At 45.4% G+C, this 22,702-nt stretch overlaps 3 protein-coding genes across 3 annotated transcripts; all 3 read left to right on the top strand.

Moving 5' to 3' along the window:
* Window positions 1-1,622: 1,622 nt before the first annotated feature.
* Window positions 1,623-2,813, top strand: LOC127782971 (uncharacterized). The gene is made up of 4 exons (XM_052310264.1): window positions 1,623-1,716; window positions 1,856-1,954; window positions 2,159-2,311; window positions 2,459-2,813. The coding sequence occupies exons 1-4, from the start codon at window positions 1,698-1,700 to the stop codon at window positions 2,497-2,499; spliced, it is 312 nt and encodes a 103-aa protein (XP_052166224.1). The 5' UTR covers window positions 1,623-1,697; the 3' UTR covers window positions 2,500-2,813.
* A 2,968-nt stretch (window positions 2,814-5,781) lies between these two features.
* Window positions 5,782-6,684, top strand: LOC127783055 (uncharacterized). The gene has a single exon (XM_052310331.1). It carries the CDS (start codon window positions 5,782-5,784, stop codon window positions 6,682-6,684), a length of 903 nt encoding a protein of 300 aa, XP_052166291.1.
* Window positions 6,685-10,131: 3,447 nt separating this feature from the next.
* On the top strand, window positions 10,132-12,250 carry LOC127782972 (uncharacterized). Its single transcript, XM_052310265.1, has 4 exons — window positions 10,132-10,216; window positions 10,975-11,073; window positions 11,600-11,737; window positions 12,024-12,250. The coding sequence occupies exons 1-4, from the start codon at window positions 10,198-10,200 to the stop codon at window positions 12,062-12,064; spliced, it is 297 nt and encodes a 98-aa protein (XP_052166225.1). The 5' UTR covers window positions 10,132-10,197; the 3' UTR covers window positions 12,065-12,250.
* Window positions 12,251-22,702: the final 10,452 nt, after the last annotated feature.

Here is a 22,702-nt window from a genome sequence, read left to right as displayed (position 1 = left end):
CGATATACATTACGATTGTTCGCTTGATGTGGGAGCAAAGGCTAAGGACATTCACAATGTTTATCTCACAACGTTTGTAAAAGTGTAGGCCCATTGATCAGGTGGTAGCAGTTGTTACCATTTTCCACAATGTATATAAGCCTGTGGTGAGAAAACAATGCGGAACATTTTAGCATTGGGATTTCAAAATGTGGAGTATATGTTTATCTTTGTCATTATAATTGTGCTGCCTGCAATTACTTGGCATCATGTTTTATTTAAAAATGAGCGAACATGAAACAATTGCGACCACTGTTCCAGTATAGAATTACAGATCGACAGCAAAAAAAAATTCACCATCACAAAAAAAAAATTAGACCACTTTAGACAGATCTTACAAAATAAATTAAATAAAAAGAAAGAATGGAAAGAAAAGAAGACTGATCTTACGCTGATTCCTGGGCCTAGGGGCTCTTCCGTGACAACAAAGATTGCCAATTTTGCTCTGTCAGCGGCCCATCAACGTACACTAATAAACCATTCAGCCCAATTCAGCTGTACTGAGAGTTTCAGACCATAACACAGCACCTTGAATTTGAATAAATCTCTGTATCGTTTTTTCATGGAAAAGGGAACGAAAAACAACAGCAGGTGACATCGGATTAATTATTTCCGAGCTTGAAGGTTCAGATTAATTTCAGACACACAGCAGGCACACGACGCCATGGAACTGGAAGTTAGTTTTAGCGTCGACATCGAAACTAAATTTACTAAGGAGCTAATGTTTTGTCAGAATGCAAAATTTCTCAGATTTGGGTTGGATCTAACTGCAAGATAAACGGGAGAGAAAATTAGCAGCAAACCCTGCTTTAATAATTTACAAACTCAGGTTTAGTTGTTTTGTTTGTTAGGATTATACTGGGTGGAATGCAAAATGTCCAGGATGTTTGCTTGAACGGAACCGCGACAAGGTTTGACCATTTGAATGTATTTTTGTCAAAATCACCGACACCAACCAGCCCCTCCTAGATGAGATTTGAGCCTGATCTCATTTCAGTAGAAACTGGTACGATAAATCCATGCAAGTTCGTAGTCCTTTCGTTGATTACTTGAATTAATTTAGTTCTGGGAGCCATGAGAAATCTCCAGGATATTTGCTTAACATTATAAATAAAAATTATGTCAAATAACACGTATATGTGGAAGCTGTCGACGATTCAAACATAACTTACCCCAGTCCGTTTGGTTGGAAAATGGCGGGAAAACCTCATCGAGCAGCATGTTTGCAATTGAAGTAGTGTGAAACTGTCTGAACACAGCCATTCTGTCAACGCAACACGTTCGTACAAAATTTCAGACACCTGTCAAACAACACGCGTACCCACGTGGCCGTGTACACGTTACGTACCATAGCAACTGAAAATTTCGAGAAGTTTTCAGTTGAGATTAATTTTACTCGGCTAATGGCATGCATATTTCACGGAAATAGGAGGTTGCTTCTTGAGCAATCCTCAATTAATTTAACGGCGAATAGAAGAAGAGAGGCTGAAATGCCTACAAATTTGTGTGCATTGTCGATGAATCTTCTCAGAATTTTGATTGTCTTTGAAATGGAGAGCACTATATAAACTGATCCAATACGTTAATTCTTCTCCAACAATAACATCCTCTAAGCATCGATCAGAAGCAAGAGATTTCACAGGCCTGACAAGATCAAGATGTCGTCGTACGGATCAGGTGAGTTAGTATTACTCCAACTCATGGTCCAAATAATATTGTACTGTTCTTTATATTTCTATCTATGGATCTGCATCAAACCTAAGTACTATAGCTTTTGCCTCCGAAATCCAATTAACCGACTGATGAATTCTTCCAGGATTTCATAACTCAGTGCCTCCCCAGCAGGGAACAACATTCTATGGATCTTCCTATGGAGGAAATAACTCGCAATCAACGGCTTCATCGTACCACAATGGTAATTATTTTTTTATAAAACAATTGTATTTAATTATAGCAAATACAAACTCCACAAAAAGATATTTTCCCTTATTATGAAACAATACTAAAATTAAAGAGCACTGTAGACATTTACACAATATTGGTAATCGAAAAACTTTCAAGTGTTTTTAAGCTCTCCTTTTGCACACCACTAATTTTGTGCGATCATATGTGTCTACAGGATCATCGAAAAGCACCACAGGAAGAGTGCCTTCGCAGCAATATTCAGATTACAAGTCGAACACTGCAGACCAGTACTCCTACTACTATAACAGCATAAGCAGCGGCCAAGGCCAGCAGCTGGGAGGTGTTGGCTACTACGACAAGCAGCCAAGTGAGCAAAAACTATCCATCTAATTAATTAATTTACCCTCTCCTAGCTAGCTATATATATGTAGACAGATGCATGTGAAATCGATATTGGTTTTGACTTCTCCAGTAATTAATTTGTTGTTAATATAAATATGTTTCTTCTTCTCAGGCAAGGGCACGACTAAGAGGTATCCGTCACTCAAGGGCTGATCTTAACTGATTTGGCAGTGCTTGATGATCGATGAAGAACAATCAACAGATTGCATGCATATACTCATACAAGCACCGTATATACAAATAGTCATATTGAGAGAGGAAGTCTCTGTGTGTTGTCGTGTATCTTTCTGTAAATACATGTTTGGGAGCAGCAACGAACCTAGATATGTAGGGTTGTTTAATTTCTTCATGTGGTTCATTAGCCATTAAATAAGATGTATTCAATTTGTTCATTGGTTTAAGGGGTTTGATCGGTCAGTGATCAGTTGTATATTTGGGATATCAAAACAATGAACCTTATTTTGGGTTTATCAGAGCAAGTTTAATTATGTATAGTCAATTACTAGCTCAAAATCATTTATAACCAATATTATAACAGATTCATATACTCCCTCCATCCTAAAATATAATAACTTTTAGCACTTAGGATTTGTTCCAAAATATAACAGCTTCTCCACCAACATTCCCTTTACAATAAATCGCAACCCTCCACCATTCACTTTTCCTACCTATCTCTACTTCTCAACCAATCACAACCCCTTCCTATTTAATTCTTCCTACTTTCTTAATAACCGTTTCCAACTCTAAAACTCTATATATTCTGCAACGGAGGGAGTAATAGTTATCTATAAATATATAATATACCAATAATACCTTATCCTACCTCCCATATACACACAACATCTCACTACTGCAAAACATCAATTGGCTGTCAGCACTATAGGTGCCAGAGTAGGTAAAATCGGTACCTATAGCGTCTTTCCCCACCCACGAGCCCATCTGCTCGCCAAAATCCAAAGAACCGGCACCTTTATCAGCAAAAAGGTGTTGGTTTTTAAAAAGAACATGCACCTATTACTGGTGTTAGAGAAAGATGGTGGTTTTTATTGAAAATCCGGTACCTTTTAGTTGGCCGAAAATTTGACAATTTGGCCCTTTTTGAAAACTATTTGCAAATTTGGTCCCTGGCAAAAACTATCACCAGATCTGGACCCCGACCTCAGCGCCAAGGTCGATAGCGCTGAGGTTGAACACCTCAGTGCCAACCGCATCGGCGCTGAGTACTTGACGGCCCTACGGCGGATGGCGCAATGTCAGCGCCGACCGACATGGCGCTGAGCTTCGGGACCTCAGCGCCATCGGGTCTGGCGCTGAGGTCCTATAACCCTTGGCCGAGCCGCGCCCAGCAGCCCGGGCCTTCTTTCTTCCTCAGTGCTCTTGGCTGAGGCGCGGCGGCGCCGAAATATCTCTCTCCTCCCCTCCAAAAAATCGAAAGAATCCCCACTAAATCGTCGCATTTTGGAGGGGAAATTGTTGGAGGACATAGTGGCAAGGTATTCTCCTCCGAATCCTCTCGTCATTTCGCATTTTTTTGCTTGGATTTGCTCATTGATGGATGAACCCTAGAATAGTGATTTGGGGTTATTTTCCCTAATTAGTTGGTTCTCTACTATGTGGTTGTGGTTGTTGTTGGTGATGCAATGGTTAGATGCTCATAGAACCCTAATTTTTAGTGGAGATTTTTGGCACTTAGGGAAGAACCCTAATTTTTCCCCCAAATTAGTGAAGAACACTTCTTTTTTTTTTAATTCACAATGCGAGAGTTCAAATTTAGGATGGATCGTTACAAATGGAAGTTTGTGTATGTTTAGATATTTATGGACAATTTTGTTGGGGGACATAGTTGTAGGTTAGATTTTTTTTATTGCAAATTCAAGCTTTTAAAAAATGCAATATGCTAATATGTCGGTTAATGTTGTAGATGGATAGATTAGTACGATTGCACTATGGTGGTTCGGTGGTAGAGCAAAGTAACAGTGGTAGCAATTTCGAGGGGATGAGTGTTAAGCAACTTATATTTGGTGGAAAACCTAGTTTTGAGGAGTTAGTTTGTCGTACAAAGGATGTGCTGGGGTGGAGCAATCAGTCTATAGCTATACAAGGTAGATATGATGTTGGAGCAGGACCCATTTCACACAAGTACATGCTAGATTTGAATGGGGAGTTGGAGTGGAACACATATGTGGATATAGTGTTGGGCTCCCAATTCAAGTCGCTTGAGGTGGTTGCTTCGAAGCTTGATCGTACTGACTGCAGAGATGATTCTTTTGACCTCAATCGCACACTGTTTTATGATGAACCAAACTATGAAGCATTTGATAATGGAGATATGAAAAGTCAGTCGGTTAAGTCTTTGACAGTTGAGGAAGTCATAGAATCTCAAGGGATGGGGGTTGATGTTAACATGCAAAAGAAGGAAGCAGTTGATGCGAATGAGGGAAGGAGTCAGGAATCTGAAAGGGTGGAGATAAATGTGGAGTTGTAGAAGGAGGAAGCAGTTGAGGCTAATAAGTCAAGCAGGCTTGAATCAGAAGGGGTGGAGGTAAATGTGGAATTGCAGAAGGAGGAAGCAATAGAGGTGAATGAGGCAAGAGTCAGGCAGTTCCGATAGTTGGAAATCATGTTGATGATGATAATGAAGTGGCAGATGGATCAATGGGGGGAGGTGGAGAAGAGCGTACAACGGATGCTCAATTAGCATCCTTGGTGCGGTTCTGTTTTCGAGACAAAATATATACTTGGAGGGAGTGTGAGGAGACTTTGTTGATGAATGGATTGAGTGTTGATTTGCTGCACGAACATTCAGAGGAGTATGATGACACACATGAGGAGGAGTGATATGAGGTTGAGTATGCCGTAGACTCAGATGACGATCGTCCAGTAGCCAAGATGTCTCAGGAAGAAAGAGAGGTGTTTGAGAAATTAGTTGGGCGCAATCCAGAGGTTGTTCAGTTCGAGGATGTTAGCAATTCTGAGCTAGCAGTTGTTGATGGAGGAGTAACATACAATGGCATCATCGATGCAATGGGTGAGGAGCCAAAGAAGGGTTTGGAATTTAAATCTCTTGAGCTATTACAGATATGGCTACAGAGTTACTCGATCAGTGTGCATCGTCCATTCCATGTGAAGCACTCCAACGCTTCTAAAAAGTATACGGTGGCCTGCATCGAAGAATCATGCGAATGGCAGGTTCGTGCAAGGAAGACTAAGGATGGGAGGTGGAGAGTTACCGGTGTAGGCAAAGAGCACACATGTTGTAGTGCTGAGGCTTCGGGCAAGCACTTGCAACTAACTTCTAAGTTCATCGGTAATAGGTTGCAACCATTTGTCCGAGCTGAGCCGACATTGACTCCTGCTGCTATAGTTGAGGCTGTGGAGGCCATATGGCACTATCGTCCTTCGTACGGTAAAGCTTGGCGTGCAAAGTAGGTGGCCATGAAGAACATATGGGGAGATTGGGATGAGGCATATGTTCGGCTCCCAACGCTTCTAAATGCTATTAAGGCTAAGAACCCCACAATGCATTATGTTGTTGAGCCTCACCCAGAGAGGTCGAGGCCAGTTGATGGGGTAATGAGACGTGTATTTGGGCGTGCCGCATGGATCTTTGGGCAGTGTGTGGAGGCCTTCAACCACATGCGTCCAGTGATAGCAATTGACGGTACCTTCTTGACAGGGAAATTTCAAGGTACTTTGCTGACAGCAATTGGTTCTAATGCGGGTTTGCAACTAGTCCCCCTAGCCTTTGCTCTAGTAGAGAGGGAGGATAACTACAACTGGGAGTGGTTCATCAGTATGATTAGGAGATGCTTGATAGGACCCAACAGAGAAGTGTGCATCATCTCAGATAGACACCAAGGCATCCTACAGTCAATCAACATTGTCATCCCAGGTCACCGTCCAGTACATCACAGATGGTGTATGTGTCACTTGTGCGCTAACTTCTACAGTGCTGGTGCAACTCAAATTCAGATGAAGGATCTAGAGTGCATTTGTCAAATAAATGAGAAGTCTGAGTTCGAGAAGGAGGTGAAGCACCTCGTTGATTTCCTTGAGCCTCGACCAAAAAAGTGGCTTCTAGACATTATGCCACAGAGGCACAAGTGGGCACGGACCTGTGATCCTGGAGGTCGTAGATTCGGCTTCATGACGAGCAACATGGCAGAGAGTTTCAACAATGTGCTCAGAGGCATTCGTAGGCTACCAGTAATAGCCATCGTGGCATACACGTTCAGCAAGTGCAATACGTGGTTTGTTGATAGGCATAAGTTCGTGACAGCTACATTACAAAAGCGTGAGAAGTGGCCGAAAAGAATTAAGAAGGAGCTTGACATATAGAAAGCACGTACTCTGGGCCAACGTACGACTTGCTTCGACTTCCCTACAGCGAAGTATGAAGTGACTGAGCAAGGTGGAGTTACAGAAGGTGGAGTGCAATGGGGTGGCCGACATTATACGGTGGTTGCGACAGCCAACACTTGTACATGCCAATATCCGGAATTGCACCACATGCCATGCTCCCACATGTTCACTGTTTGTAGGCTAAGACGTATGGATGCAGAGGCGCCCCCTAGGATATGCTTTGAAGCTTCTAACGTAGCTTTGCAACGTACATACTCCCCTAGGTTCGAGCCATATCTAGATCCAACTAAATGGCCAATTTTGTGATGTGTGTGATGCTGTCAATTTCTGTGTGGCTGGCTGTGCTATGCCAGCCACTGCTTGACCTCAGCGCCAAATAGAATGGCGCTGAGATTGTACAGGTTAGCGCCAGAGCAATTGGCGCTGAGGTGCACAAGACCAGCGCCAAGGTCTTTGGCGCTGAGATGAGCCCACCCGGCGACCCAGCCATCCCTCGGGTGGCAACCTCAGCGCCAAATCGGCTGGCGCTGAGATGGCCAACCTCAGCGCCAAGTTCTTTGGCGCTGAGATGCAGCCCACCCGGCGAACCAGCCTCCCGCGGGTGGCAACCTCAGCGCCAAATCGGCTGGCGCTAAGATGGCCAACCTCAGCGCCAAGGTCTTTGGCGCTAAGATTCGGGCTCTCATCCCACGGGAGGCAATCTCAGCGCCAAATCTTATGGCGCTGAGTTGGCCGTCCTCAGCGCCTTATCGTTTGGCACGGAGACCCAGCCCCCCCCCAAACGTCAGCAGACGGCCATAAACCGAAGGAAACGGCCGTCAAGTACTCAGCGCCGATGCGGTTGGCGCTGAAGTGTTCAACCTCAGCGCCATCGACCTTGGCGCTGAGGTCGGGGTCCAGATCTGGTGATAGTTTTTGCCAGGGACCAAATTTGCAAATAGTTTTCAAAAAGGGCCAAATTGTCAAATTTTCTGTTTAGTTGGTGCGGGGTCCACTAGGAACTAGTATTTTTGTGGTAACAGGAATAGGTGATGGTATTTAAAAAAAACGATACCTATAATATCTTATAGGTGCTGGTTTTCTAAAAAACCGACACCCTGTAAAACCGACCCGAGCCGCACATTCTTATCCATCCCGGCCCCTGCCCACCCATCTCTCTCTCTCTCTCACGTCCATTCTCTTCGCCTACTTTTCTCCGTCTCCCCTCTCGCCTCCTCCTCCTCGGCGACTGCTCTCCCTCCCGGGCGTGGCGGCGGCTGCTGCTGCTCCCCCTCCACCACACAAGTGCCTCTCCTCTCTCTCTCCTCCACCGCACCATCTCTCTCGAGGTGGCAGCGGGAGGGAGGCAGCGGGAGGTGGCAGCGGGAGGGAGGTGGCGGGAGATGTCGACGGCAATGGACAGCGGCAGCCGGAAGAGAGACGGCAGCGGTGGGCGGCACACTTCCCTCCACCAATTCCGGCGGGAGGGGTGGCAGCGGCAGCGGCAACGCCCCACAGGAGGCACACAAATTTCTTCAATATGGCTAGCTAACTCAAAAAATAATGAGAAAAACTAACTTGAGAAATCACCTCTTAAAATGCTTAAAAACCACACAAAAAAAAACCAACAAAAACATGTCAATCCGATTCGCCACCACCTCAAAGAAACCTCAAGAATCGCCCCCGCAATGCCTCCACCTCGAGTGGAGTCAGTCTTCCACGACAGCACATAACTGATCATCGTTAACTACATAGACGGATGGCTGTATGGTGCTCACCACTGGTGAGCCATGAGGGTGAGAGAGGGGCGAGAGAGATGAGGGTAGAAGGGAGGGAGAGAGGGAGGGAGGGAGATAGTGAGAGAGAGGAGGGAAAGGTGAATCACAGGGATACGATAAGACCTACATATCTAGTGTACTGGTATGGATAAGATGTTCACCTGGATGGTTATTTAGTCATCCGGTTCAAAAGGGAGAATGTTCTATAGTATTTCTATTTTTAAAAACATAGAGAAAACATAAACTAAAACAATTGCGATCGCTGTTCCTGTTATTGAATTATTGACAGGAAAAGGGTGTAAAAACACACAAAAAATTGATGGACCAACAAAAAAAAATTCTAGACCGTGTCAGACTGATCTGCCAAAAAGAAATAAAATAAAGAAGAATGGAAAGGTCCCCGAAAAAAAAAAGGAATGGAAAGGTACTGGGCCTAGGGGCTCTTCGGTGACAGCAAAAAAGCCCAATTGCTCTGTCAACGACCCATCAATACCAATAATCCATGCAGCCCAATCCAATTCTCGTTCAGAGTTTCAGACTATAACAGCACCTTGAAGTTGAACAAATCTTTGTATCGTTTATTCATGGAAAAGGGAAGGAAAACATCAGGCGACACTGGATTAATTATTTGCGAGCTGAATATATTGACATTTCAGATTATTCAGACGCAGCAAGAAGACGACAACATGGAAACAGCTGGTGTTTGTTAGCATGCAAAATTTCCAAGATTTGAGTTTGATCTAACTACAACAGAAACGGGAGAGAAAATTAGCTGCAATAACCTAACCCTGCATTAATAATTTAGAATTCAGATTTAGTTATTTTGTTTATTCAGAGTATTCTGTGGATGGAATGCGAAATGTCCAGGATGTCGTTTGCTTGAACATAACCGCGACAAGTTTTGACCATTAATTAATTTGAATGAAATTTTGTCAAAACCATCCGCACTAAACAGCTGAACTTGTGTCCGGGTTCCTTTTTCTCTTTCCCCCTAGATGAGATTTGAGCTCGATCTAATTTCAGTAGAAACTGATGCGAAAAATACATGCAAGTTCGTAGTCCTTTCTTCATTGATTGCATGAGCTAATTTAGTTCTAGATGCCATGAGAAATGAGAAATCTCCAGGATATTTGCTTATTACAAAAAAAATTATGTCAAATAACACGTATATGTGGAAGCTGTCCACGATTCAAACTTAACTTACCATCGTCTGTTCGGTTGGAAAATGGCGGGAAAACCTCAGCAAAAGCTCGAGAACTAGCATTAGTACATGATGAATCTGCAATGGATATTCAGTCAACGCAACGCGGTATAGAAAATTTCAGGCACGCGTCAATACAAGGCTTGCCCATGTGGCCATGTACACGTTACTACGTACTAGCAACTCAAATTTTTTTTTTTTTTGACATGAACTCAAAATTTTGAGAAGTTCTCAGTCGAGAGTTTTAATTTTACTCGGCTAATGGCATGCACATTTCACGGAAATAGGAGAGGTTGCTTCTTGAGCAATCCTGAATTAAGTTAACTGGCCATAAGAAGAAGGGAGAAGCTAAAACTCCTGCAAATTGTGTGCATTGTCAATGAACTTTCTCAGAATTTTGAACGTCATTGAGACGGAGAGCTCTATATAAACTGATGGAATGTGTTAGTCCTCCACAACCGGTACGTCGATAACGTATTCCTCTGAGCATCGATCAGAAGCAAGAGATTTCACAGGCCTGACAAGATCAAGATGTCGTCGTACGGGTCAGGTGAGTACCATTACACCAACTCATGGTGCTTCTTCTGTTCTAAAATATAATATATTTTGATCGGATGTACGTAACACATTCCAGTATCCAATGAAAATACCGAGTGGTGGACCTCTCTTGTGGCATGGTATGGCAGCTTCCATAGCTATGCCACAGCCAAACTTAGATGATTAATTGACTATTTGGTTTTGGTAGAAACTCTATTTGTTTGATTACTTGGATGTAAGGGCTATGGTAGAATTGACTTGTGTCTCTAAAAATGAATGAAGAGTCTAAGAATTAAATGTTTACTGCATTATCTTTCTTAAGCATAACTGTTGGACTGACCGTCCAATGCTCTAACCAAAAGGCACAGCAGAAAGCAACAACAGAAAAAAAAACAAGAAACAAGAGTAAGCACACATCTGTAAAATGGGAACACATTGTGAAAATTATTTCACTCGTAAAACTTACATGAAAAATTCAGGATTATAGCCTTTGTTAATTGTGTGTAGTGCTATATTTTCTAGCTAATGAATGCAAATATAGTGTGATTTATGTATACAAATTTTATCATATTTGTTGAAAGTACAACGTTCTTTGATCTAGCACATCGATCAATCCACCATAGCTAAATTTTATCACTGGGTCCGCCACTAAAAATACCTTATATTTTGGAGTGGAGGGAATACTAACTAGCATATCATATTTTTATATGCATCTGCATAAAACCTAATTAGTATTTTGCCTCTAAAATCCAAATTGATGAATCCACGCAGGATTTCGGAACTCGGTCCCTGCCCAGCAGGGAACAACATTGTATGGAACCTCCTATGGAGCTACTGACTCGCAATCAACGGCTTCATCGTACTACAATGGTAATTAATTAGCAAATAGAATCGGCATAAAAAGCCTATTTTTCTTAGTTGGCGTAGGGGCGATATATTTGGTGCTAGGCTTATTTATTTCAGGGGCTTGTGTTTATATGGTTGGCACGTGGCTCTTGAGTGTACGTGTGCTCCACAGTACGTATGATCAATCTAGACAACCTTATGTTGTTCAAAAGTTTCATTTTAACCTTTCCCTCTCAATATTAATACCATTGGATGGCCCCTCTTAAGCCATTCCGGCAAACAAAATATTTTTTCTTTATGCATGAAACGATACTGAATTAAAGAACAGTATATATATATATATATATATATATATATATATATATATATATATATATATATATATATATATATATATATTTATATATATATAAACATTTTTTTCGGGCACTATCTATATATTTACATTATTATATATAAAGAGTATATAATTAATATGATGGTAATCAGAAAACTTTCCAGGTGTTTTTAAGCTCTCCTTTTGCACACCACTAATTTTGTGCGTCTGCAGGATCATCGAAAAGCACGACAGGAAGGGTGCCTGCGCAGCAATCTTCTGATTACAAGTCGAAGACTGCAGATCAGTACTACTATAACAGCATAAGCAGTAGCAAAAGCCAGCAGCTGGGAGGTGCTGGAGCAAAATCAAGTGAGCAAAAAATCTATCTAAGAAATTTTGCAGTACTTAGGAAGAATATGTAAGTACTATACCAAAATATTAATACCTCAAGATATATAATAGCTGAAGGTATAAAAGATTTTACACTAAAAATATAATACATCTCGATACTTTTTCAAAGATGCTAAAATTACCCATCTAATTTACCCTCTCCTAGCTAGATAAAGTATGTAGACAGTTTTATGTGACATCGTTATTGTTTTGACTTCTCCAGTAATTAATTTGTTGTTAATACATATATCTTTCTTCTTCTAAGGCAAGGGCACGATTAAGAGGTATCCGACACTCAATGGTTGATCTTAACTGATTTGGCAGTGCTCCTGATGATGATGAAAAATCAACGGATTCATATATATATACTCATAGAAGCACCGTGTATACAGATAATTTCTTTATGTTGTTCATTAGCCTTTGCATACAATGTATTCGATTTTTTCATTGGTTCATTATTGGGGGTATCAAAACAATTAACCTTGTTTTGGGTTCATCAGTATGTACATTTATATATGTCGCTAGCTCCGTGCTCGATGTTCATGTATATATATATATATATATATATATATATATATATATATATGTTCATTCATTAATTATTCAGTCAGTATATAAATGTATGTAGGGTGTCAAATATTTCCCGTGTTGAATCTATCTGCATGAAAAATGATTATGAGATCACTTGAATTCCTCTCCTGCTGTCCCATCTAGCATGATCAATAGAAATATTGCAATCACTGTAATATCTGCTGTATTTTCAACCCACGCACCATTACTAATCAATCCAGCATAATTTAACTGTGCCATTCAGGGTTCCAGACCATAACAGCACCTTGTAGTTTAATTAACAAGTGCTTTTATAGTTTTTGGAGAAGGGAAGAGAAATTGGCATCATGCATGAGAGCTAATTGTAGTTCACTAATACCAAAAAGCCAGTCACTGACGGGCGAAACGGTTTTCTTTGCCGGCCGCATGCGACTAACCTGCCACCGCCAGTAAAAATAGAGCCTTTCCACTGACGGAACACCGGCCACCTGCGAGATCCATTCTTCGCATGCGGACAGGCTTATGATGATCGTCGGTAAAAATACATTCTTCACTGCCGTCGGAGCGATGCTTGGCATCCTCCCAGTGCGGAGGAAGGAGTTCAGAGCGACACCACCAGTGGCCCCATGCATGATGGCATGGAGAAAATTGTAATTAATATTGGGACTGCAAACATTGGAGCTTCGCTGTTTTAACACTTCGAGTGGGTGACAAATGAGTCCATCTGTGTCTATGAAATATGAGTCCAGTGTCATTATAGCAAAGATTAATGTTTGCAGTATCATTATTGCAAATCTCCTGCATGGCATGGCATGGAGACGGATGAGACTAGCGGAGGAATAGGGTGAGGGGGAAATCAAGACTTATCCACGAGACTGGGGGTCGCACTTACAACCATAAGCGGGCACGTTACGACACACGACACACAAAAAGATTTTTTGGTGCATTTTATTTTATCAAAAAAGCATTCTGGAAACCCTAGATCGATCCCGACCGTCGGATCTTCGCTCGGCAAGCTCTCTCCAGCGCCAGATCCCCCATGGCCTGAAGCCCAATGCCGTCGGTCCTCCCTGCCGCAGTCATCTGCTGCCGCCCACCGCTGCATCCACACCTCGCAAAACCCACACCGTCGTCGTGAGATATATCGCAACGTTGCAATATATACAACGCATGTTGCAATAAGTCAGATATATCACAACAAATATATTTGCTTTGTAATTAGGGCGACGTGATTATGGCGCTTTTGTAATGGTTGCAAGAGTTGTCCATGTCACAATGAAAATAAATCATTGTTATTAGTTACATCATGTGTTGCAAAAGAGTCTATGTTATTCCAACTCAAACTGTAGTGTCGCAAAATGAATCTCTTGTATATAGCAACACGAAACGATATTTTTGCAAAGCTGTCTTAGGTATTGCAACGACCTGAATCATTGCAACGAGTCTTAGATATAGCAACAAATACTGGGAACCGTTGGTACTATCAAGGATCATTCGCAATAATATTTTGTCATTGCTATGTAGAAGAACGATTCGTGGCAATATATAAGTTTGGCGGTGCCACCAAAGTTGTCCATGGCCTTTCTATCGTTACACTTTGCATCAATATAGCCCAAGTCAGAGTCAGCACATACGTAATTTATCCCACATACACATGTCAAATCAAATTTGACACAGGTTCACGTACGTAATTTAGCCCACGCACCCATATTTTTGACATTACCGTGAAGTGAGCGTAGCTCAATGAGTTAGCTTCCTTGCGGTGGAACTAGCTCACCTGGATTCAAGTTCTAAATTTGACACATGTGTTTCTATTTACGGCTAACTATTCATTCAGTGATACCCATAGCGAGCGTATGTTATGCATATGTGTATTCATAAATGTGAGTATGTGTCAAATTTCGGAGATATTTATAAGCCAACCCGGTCTTTCGGAGATATTTATAGGGGTAGGTTATGCATATGTGCATAAATGTGAGTATGTGCGTGTTGTGAGCGTTTACATTTACACTATGTTTTAAAAAAAAGTTTCTGACCTTACTAAATTTTATCCTCATGATTTTTTTAGAAAATTTATTTTTCGAAGTATATATTATAAATTCATAACGGCAGCACATGAATTTCCCCTAAAAACATCTAAAAAATTTATAGTTGTGATCGAAACTCTTTCCAATCAATCATTTTTATCTACGAGATTTATTGAAAATATAATTGTGAGAGTATTTTTCTTCATTATGATTTTATTAATATAATTTTTACATATCACATATAAATATTTTCTTAATATAGTTATATATTTTTGAAGTTTGATTGCATGTATGCTAAAACCACGTCTACGAGAAATTTCCAGGATATTTGCTTGAACAGGGAAGGGTTTGACATTATTTGAATTAAATGAAATCTGTCAAAATCACCGACACCGAACAGCTGGAGTTCGTCACCATGCAAATATCTCCTAGTATCTGATCTTTTTTCTAGATGAGGTTTAATATAACTACATAGAAACCGGAGGGGAAAATAAAATGCAAAGATTGTAGTTTCCACTAGTACAGAACCTTACATATGTGACGGCCTCTAACCTACTTGGAATTAGCGGCCGTCACAAGGAAGTCATCTCAATCGGGCCGAAAAAGCACCCGATTGAGATAACTCAGACCCGTCACGGATGACACATATAAGTGATGGGCCGTAGTTTATGCCCGATTGAGATAACATTCCATATCTCAATTGGGCCCCATCATCCATGACGGGGGCCAACTTGCGGCCCGATTGAGATATGGAATGTTATCTCAATCGGGCCTAAACTACGATCCATCACTGATATATGTCATCCATGACGAGCCTGAGTTTTATGCACATCTAACATGTCTGTGCGACCATATCTCAACAATTAGGCCCGTCATAGATGACTCATCCATGACGGGCTCTATACTAATGCCTGATTGAGATGACTGTCGACGGGTGATACCCGTAGACCGGATATAGAGAGTATTGGGGTACGTTGGTACAAGGGTCTACGTAGTACGACATCAAGCAAACAGAAGACGAAGATTATACTGGTTCAGGCCACTTGATAGGTAATAGCCCTAATCCAGTGGTATGGGATTATATGATGGAAATCACAGGTTCCAAAGGGAACAATGGAACTCGATGAAACCGGCGAGATCGTAATCGAGTCAATTCGACTAGACCTCTCGGCGATCTGGCTTCCGCGGGCTCCGACTTCGTAGGCTGTGGTGGTGGTGTTGGCTATGAGATTCGACCCCGCAGGTCCTCCGAGGGGTCCTTTTTATACCGCAGGTCAAGTAGTCTCCAAGCAGGACTCGGAGACATCAAACCGCACACGGTACGCTGACAACCTAGTCTTGTCCGAGTAGATCTCTTTACATATGCCAATTCCGCGAAGGATTTCCTTAACTCGTACAGAGAATGTCCATGTATGCACGGGTATGCCATATCGATATGTAACATATATCGAAGGGTAAGGGGTATCCCTAATCCGTAACCCTGACAGTAGCCCCCGACTTCTGCTTAAATGAACTCATGTGACCAATCGCGACTTCTGATGTCGAAGCTGTTGTCGTTCTCGGTGTGTGAACCGTGGAGACAGGACGCAATCGACAACACCATGTGAAACCCAACGGTCATGAGTGAATTTAAACTGAAGTCTGAAAAACTGCCGCGCGTAACGGACCTAGAAATTTCCGGCGGTAATCTCTCTCCTTTCCTTGAAATTCGCACTGTCGGAAGTGCATCTATTTAAGAGGATTTTGAGGATCCACTTTGAAGTCCGCCCATTGTGGAAAAAAGCTCTCCAGCCTCCAGGCATTCCTCGTCTCCTCCGCTCCTGCAAAACCAGAGCTTGTTCATCTCGGCCCCTTCTCCGGCGATTTCCGGCGGCAATGGATCTCGGCAAGTCCACCTCCACCAGCGCATCTTGAAGAAGCTACAGGAGGATGGCGCCCTTCCCGGCCGTGGAACCATGGAGAGGGAACCAGGAGGTACTGAACCCGAACCTGTCCTGGGCCGTATGGTTGCGATCGAGGATTATATTCTCTGTGGCTTTCTTCCCCCGCCTTCTGAATTTCTTCTCTTGGTCTTGAATTTCTACGGCCTTTCTTTGCTCCATTTGAACCCCAATTCCATTGCCTTTCTCAGCATCTTTTCCCATCTTTGTGAGGCCTACATTGGGGTAGAGCCATTTCTCGACCTCTTCCGCTTTTACTACGAGTTGTGTTGGATGGAATCCACCAGGGTATCTGGATGTGTGGGTTTCCGACTTCGAGATGGCCTGAAGTCGCGATACATCCCTTTCCAGTGCCCTTCTTCTCGTAGTAAGTGGCGGGCGAGGTGGTTCTACCTTCAGATAGAGGATTCAGATCCGATCTTTGTCGTTCCCGAGGAACAGCCAGACAAAATCCCATCTTGGACCGCAAAACCCACCTTGACCCCTACTCTTCAATTGTTTATCGATGCCATCGATGACCTCCGAGCGCGAGGTTTGTCAGGGTACGAAGTTGCTGCCGACTTCATTAGTAGGTGGATCCAGCCGCTCCAGGCTCGTGCCCATCCAGCCTTTGACTACTCTAGATCAGAGGACACAACCCGGTTTTCTCCTCGGGGTATTTTTCTTGTTTGGTTAAATTGATCCCTTCCGTGCATGTTCTTCTTGATTTATCGAGTTCTGTTCTCGATCTGCAGGCTTGAGTGACGCCACCGTGGAGTGCCGCGTCGGTCAGTTAATGATCAGCGGCCTGACAACGGCCAGCGACATCCCCGTCCCTCTTTGCGATAAGGAGGCGACCGAGCGCGAAACCGCAATCTTTGTCTTTGTCTCCTGGGTTGGAAAATGACTTCATGTGATACAGGCTCTCCCTCTGGCTGACGTCATCGGACCGCTCGCGGACCACCAGGCGGCGGCCTCATTGAAGGAGAGCGCCGCTCGGGGGGTGCCCGACGCAGCCGTCGCCGCTGCTGCCACGACCAGTGGCAGCCGCGTCCCGAAAACGGGAAGGACTTTTACCTCCGTGCTCGGCAGTTGCCGGAGAGCATCCTCCCCATCGGTGAGTCCCTTGGTTCGTTAACTTCGTATTCGAAAGGTGTCAACCTCAACTCGCGCTTGATTTACCCAGGCCGTGGACGCGTCTTCGCCACCCCCGCGGCGGAGGAAGCTGGTGACGCTCGGCGAGAAGTAAGTAAACGGAAGTAGAAGTCCTCTCCTCGTTTTTCTTTCGGCGACGCGATTTAAGGGCCGGAAATGAGGATCCTCTGCAGGTCGGCGCAGGCGAGGGCGGCGCCGGACAAGTTCGAAGGGGCCTCCAGAGCGTCTCCTGCAGCAACCTCAACCGCCGTCGTTGTCACGCCAAGGAACTGTGAAGCGACGCCAAGCGGTCCGTCCAGCGCCCTCGGGCCTACTCGCGGGCCGCCTGTCAACGTCCTCACCTAGAGGGAGCTCCAGGCTGAGATGCAACGCATCCTCGAGGCTGGGGCTCGCGGCATAAGTCGCGAGATCGAGGAGGCGAAGACAGCGGCAGCGTCGTCGGTGAACGCGCGTGCCGACAAGCTGGAGCGCGACCTGGCGGAGGTTCGCGAGGATCTCCAGAAGATGAGGGAGCTGGTGGCCGGTAACGAGCGGCAACGGCGGGGGCTCGAGGACCGGATGTCGGAACTCGAGAACAACCTGTCGGAGATCTGTGGGTCGCTGCGGGTCACCTACACCGGTCTTCATCAGCTCGCCGGGGAGTGTGGTGTCACGACAACCATCCCAGCGAACCCCGACAAGTTCTCGCTGACGTCCTCGCTTGCGGAACTGGCTACGGCGATGGAGGCGATACCCTCCAAGCATGCGCCCAGGATCGTGGAGGAGACGTCGAACGGGATTTACACCGGGGCCTGTCACGTCCTAGCGTGTGTCCGGCTGGCACACCCCGAACTCGATCTTCGGCAGGTCTTGGATCGGGGGGCCGCCAACGACGCTCGTAAGGGCGTGATGGAGGAGGCTGGCGAACTGGGAGAGTCTGTTCTCCCGTTTTTTGAAGAGTAGGGCCTCAGCTCTTTTGTAATAGACCATACTTTGTATAACATTCGTCGGCTTCGACCGCCTTTATTCATGTAATCGCTGCCTTGATCTCTGTTAGCACTCTTGTCCTGAGTACTTTTGGTTGTCGTTTGTAGGGATGTTGATGTCGAGGATGTCCCACAGCGTGGGCAGCCCGAGTCACCGGTGATCGCCCCGGCGATTGCCCTCCAAACGCGTGTGTCGCAGGACGACATGGAACGAAACTCACCCGTGGAGACGGGTGTGGCGATGGCTCCCTTAGGTTGGTGATCTTTGTTTTCATCTCCTTCATCCTTCCTCCCGGAGTGACTTGATTTTCGTGTTCTCGGAATGGAAGAGCAGATCTCGAGAGTAGACTTGCTGACCAAGATCGTCGCATCCAATACTGGAAGACGAAGTGTGAAGTCGCGGAACTCGAGAGGGCGATGGTGGAGGTGAAAAAAGACCAGGCCATGGAGGCGCTCAAGGGTCGCGAGGTGTGGTTCGACTCTTATCTGAAGAGTTGCTGCACGTCCATGGCCCATGTTTGCAGGGAGCTCCGGGTGCCCCGTGGAGATCCCGAGGAATCGGCGGCCGGTTACATCTCGTGGCTGAATGGGGATGTACTCAGCTCGAGGGCGTCGGCAAGCGCATTGACGAAGCCCTGAAGCAGGAATGCCGTTGGTCGAGCCAGTACGCCGGAGGGCATGTGTTGGCTTGCATCCGAGAGCATCGTCCGCAGCTGCACCTCGAGTTTCTTTGTGACGGGTTCGCTCGTTCTCGGAGGACTCCGGCGGAGATAGATCACCTAGCGAAGTCGATGGCGCCGCTAGCGGAAAAAGTCTTCCAGTCGATGGACTGGCGTTGGCCTTCCTGGTAGCCTGCGATAGACATCTTAGGGAAAAGTGTAGTATGCTTTTGGACTTGTGTAAAATTTTAAGAAATATCTTATGAAATAGAAAAGAAATCTATCTTAATGAGTCCTTCTTACTCTGGATGTAGTGTGTAAGAGTGCCTCCTCAGTTTCCGACTTTAGCCAGTCGTTTGAGTTGTACATTCTCCCTAGCCCCCAGCCTTGTCGTCAGAGAATGGTTCTCGGAGGACAAGGCTCTTGGACCTTTGACCTGCCTCGGTTGAACAAGTGCTGATCCTAGCCCCCAGCCGCGAAGTTGGAAAATTCATTTCCGATTACGCGGCTTGGTTAATACGCACGGGGAGAACTCTTACACGACCACGGCTGGCATGGTCTTTCGTCTCTACAGAATCTGACAAGGCCTTATCGGCTCTGGGCGTCCCCAGCCGAAGATCCCTTAGGTTCCTTAGAGGCCTTGTCAGCATGGCGTAAAGGGACATGAGGACAGGTGTCAACGCTAGGTGTCATCTGGGTGAGGGATTGTCGGGCAGGACACTGTGATTGCAATATGCGCCTGAAAAATAGGCTTTATTGATGATGTAAGTTGTCTTACAGGTATGGAGGGTATTGACTCATACATAGAATTTACGTAGTTGGTCAATGTTTCATGAGTTTGCCAACTAGCGGCCATCGCCGTCTGCAATTTTGAATGCGCCTTGTCGCAAGACTTGTGTGATCGTGTATGGTCCTTCCCATTTGGGTGAGAGCTTGTTTCGCCCTGCTTGGCTTTGAACCCTTCGGAGGACGTAGTCGCCGATCGAAAGTATGCGTGCTCGGATGCGCTTCTCGTGGTAGCGGCGAAGGGCTTGTTGGTAGGCGGCTGCTCGGACGGCAACTCGTTCGCGATGTTCCTCGAGTAGATCCACATCATCGTTTCGCTGCTCTCCCTTTTCCTCGTCGGAATACTTCTGTGCTCGTGTACTCTGATGTCGTAGCTCACTGGGGAGCATGGCCTCGGAGCCGTATACGAGGAAGAAGGGTGTTTCCTTGTTGGATGTTGTCAGTGTGGTGCGTATGGCCCATAGTACTGATGGGAGTTCTTCAACCCATTTGTTGTCATGTGACATGAGCCTGTCGTAGACACAGGTCTTGATCCCTTGTAGTACTATGCCGTTTGCCCTCTCGACTTGTCCGTTGCTTTGAGGATGGGAAACCGAAGCGAAGCATATTTTGACTCCCAGCCCGATGCAGTAATCCTGGAAGTCGGCGCTGATGAACTAGGAGCCGTTGTCGGTAATGATGCGATGCGGTAGTCCGTATCTGCAGAATATCCCCTTGATGAACTTGATGGCGTTGGCAGCCTTGATTTCCCCCGTGGGTATTGCTTCGATCCATTTAGTGAATTTGTCGATCGCCACAAATAGGAACTTGTAGCCGCCCTGTCCTTGTGGGAATGGCCCGAGTATATCTAGCCCCCGCACGAGAACGGCCAAGTAAGAGGGATGGTCTGGAGCGCTTGTGCAGGTAGCTTTGTGTGCTTGCTGTGGAATTGACAGGCTTCATACCGCTGGACTATGTCGCATGCATCTTTGAGGGCGGTTGGCCAGAAGAACCCTTGTCGAAAGGCTTTCCCGACCAATGTGCGACCGGCGGCATGTGACCCACAGATGCCTTCATGTATGTCGAGGAGGAGGTGTCTGCCGTCGTCGGACGAGGCGCATTTGAGAAGTACTCCGTTTGGCGCTTTCTTGTATAGATCGTTGCCGATTGTGCAGTAGATTTTCGCTTTACGGGTTATTTTCTCAGCCTCTGCGTCGTCCTCGAGCAACTCTTCGCTGCTGATGAATTTGATCAGTGGGGTGCGCCAGTCGTCTATGACCTCGATATCGGCGATGGCGCGTTCCGCCTCTGTGGCCTCCGAGCTGATGTCGGGGGCGGCTGTGTTGATCTCACCGATTGCCTCTTTCACCGATGGCTTTGTTAGGATGTCCAGAAAAGTTCAGGGTTCGAGTGGTTCTCACCTGGACGCCCGTCACGCTAGGTCATCTGGCTCGACGTTGTCCTTGCGGTATACGTGTCGGACCTCGATCCCATCGAACCTTTTCTCCAGTTTCCTGACTTCTGCGAGGTACTTAGATAACTTGGGGTTAGAGCATTTGTAATCTTTGTGTACCTGGTTCGCGACTAGCTCGGAGTCCCCTTTCACGATCAATCGTTTGGCCCCAAGTGCAGCTGCTGCTCTTATCCTGGCGAGTAGTCCTTCGTACTCGGCTGTGTTATTGGTCGCCCTAAAGTTGAGGTGGATTGCGTGCTTGAATTGATCTCCGGAGGGAGATGTCAAGATGAATCCTGCCCCTGCTCCTTGGCTGTTGAGTGCACCGTCGAACGCCATTGACCATGTTTCGTCGTCGATCTGGTTGTCTGATTGATTATCGGGCATGGTCCAGTCAGCTACAAAATCGGCGAGTACTTGGGACTTGATGGCTGTTCGTGGTACAAAGTGGACGTCAAACTGGCTTAGCTCGACTACCCATTTCGCAATGCGGCCGACAACGTCTTTGTTTCTCACAACTTCACCGAGAGGGAAGGAGGAGACAACTGTGACTCTGTGGGCTTGGAAATAGTGTCGTAGCTTTCTTGACGTCATGATTACTGCGTAGAGCAGTTTTTGGATCTGTTGATATCTGGTTTTTGCGTCGTGGAGAGCTTCGCTGACATAGTATACTGGTCGTTGGACTTTCTCTCTCTCTACGACAATTACAGTGCTGACGGAGTATGGCGTGGCGGCAATATAAAGGAATAATTCTTCATTAGGTTGGGGAGCAACGAGTACATGGGGATTTGATAGGTAGCGCTTGAGTGCAATAAATGCCTCTTCGGCTTCCTGTGTCCATACAAATTTGTCTTGCTTCTTCAGCAGAGCGAAGAAAGGTTGTCCTCGTTCTCCCATCCTAGCGACGAATTTGCTTATTGCAGCCATGCATCCGGTTAGCTTCTGTACTTCCTTGAGTCTTGTGGGCGACTTCATGTTCTCGAATGCCTTGATCTTCTCGGAATTCGCTTCAATTCCTCTGCCAGAAACGAGGAAGCCGAGCAGCTTGCCCGACGGTACTCCGAAGGTGCACTTCTCTGGATTGAGCATGAGCCGATACCGTCAGAGGTTGTCGAACGTTTCCCGTAAGTCGTCAATCAATGAGTCGCTTTTCTTGGTCTTGACAACGATGTCGTCGACGTATGCCTCGACGTTTTTGCCGAGCTGATCGCTAAGTGCGCCCTGGACCGTGCGCTGGAAAGTGTTCCCGGCGGTTATGAGTCCGAATGGCATCTTAACGTAGCAAAATACCCCGAACGGCGTGATGAATGCTGTCTTCTCTTCGTCCTCTCTCGCCATGTTGATTTGGTGGTAGCCGGAGTAAGCGTCGAGGAAGCTCAACAGCTCGGCTGTTGAGTCCACCAGTAGGTCTATTCGAGGAAGAGGGAAGTGATCCTTGGGGCACACCTTGTT

Source organism: Oryza glaberrima, chromosome 8 (genome assembly GCF_000147395.1).
Source record: "Oryza glaberrima chromosome 8, OglaRS2, whole genome shotgun sequence".
In the NCBI taxonomy this organism is placed as follows: domain Eukaryota; kingdom Viridiplantae; phylum Streptophyta; class Magnoliopsida; order Poales; family Poaceae; genus Oryza; species Oryza glaberrima.
This window is presented reverse-complemented; position numbering and strand designations above follow the sequence as displayed.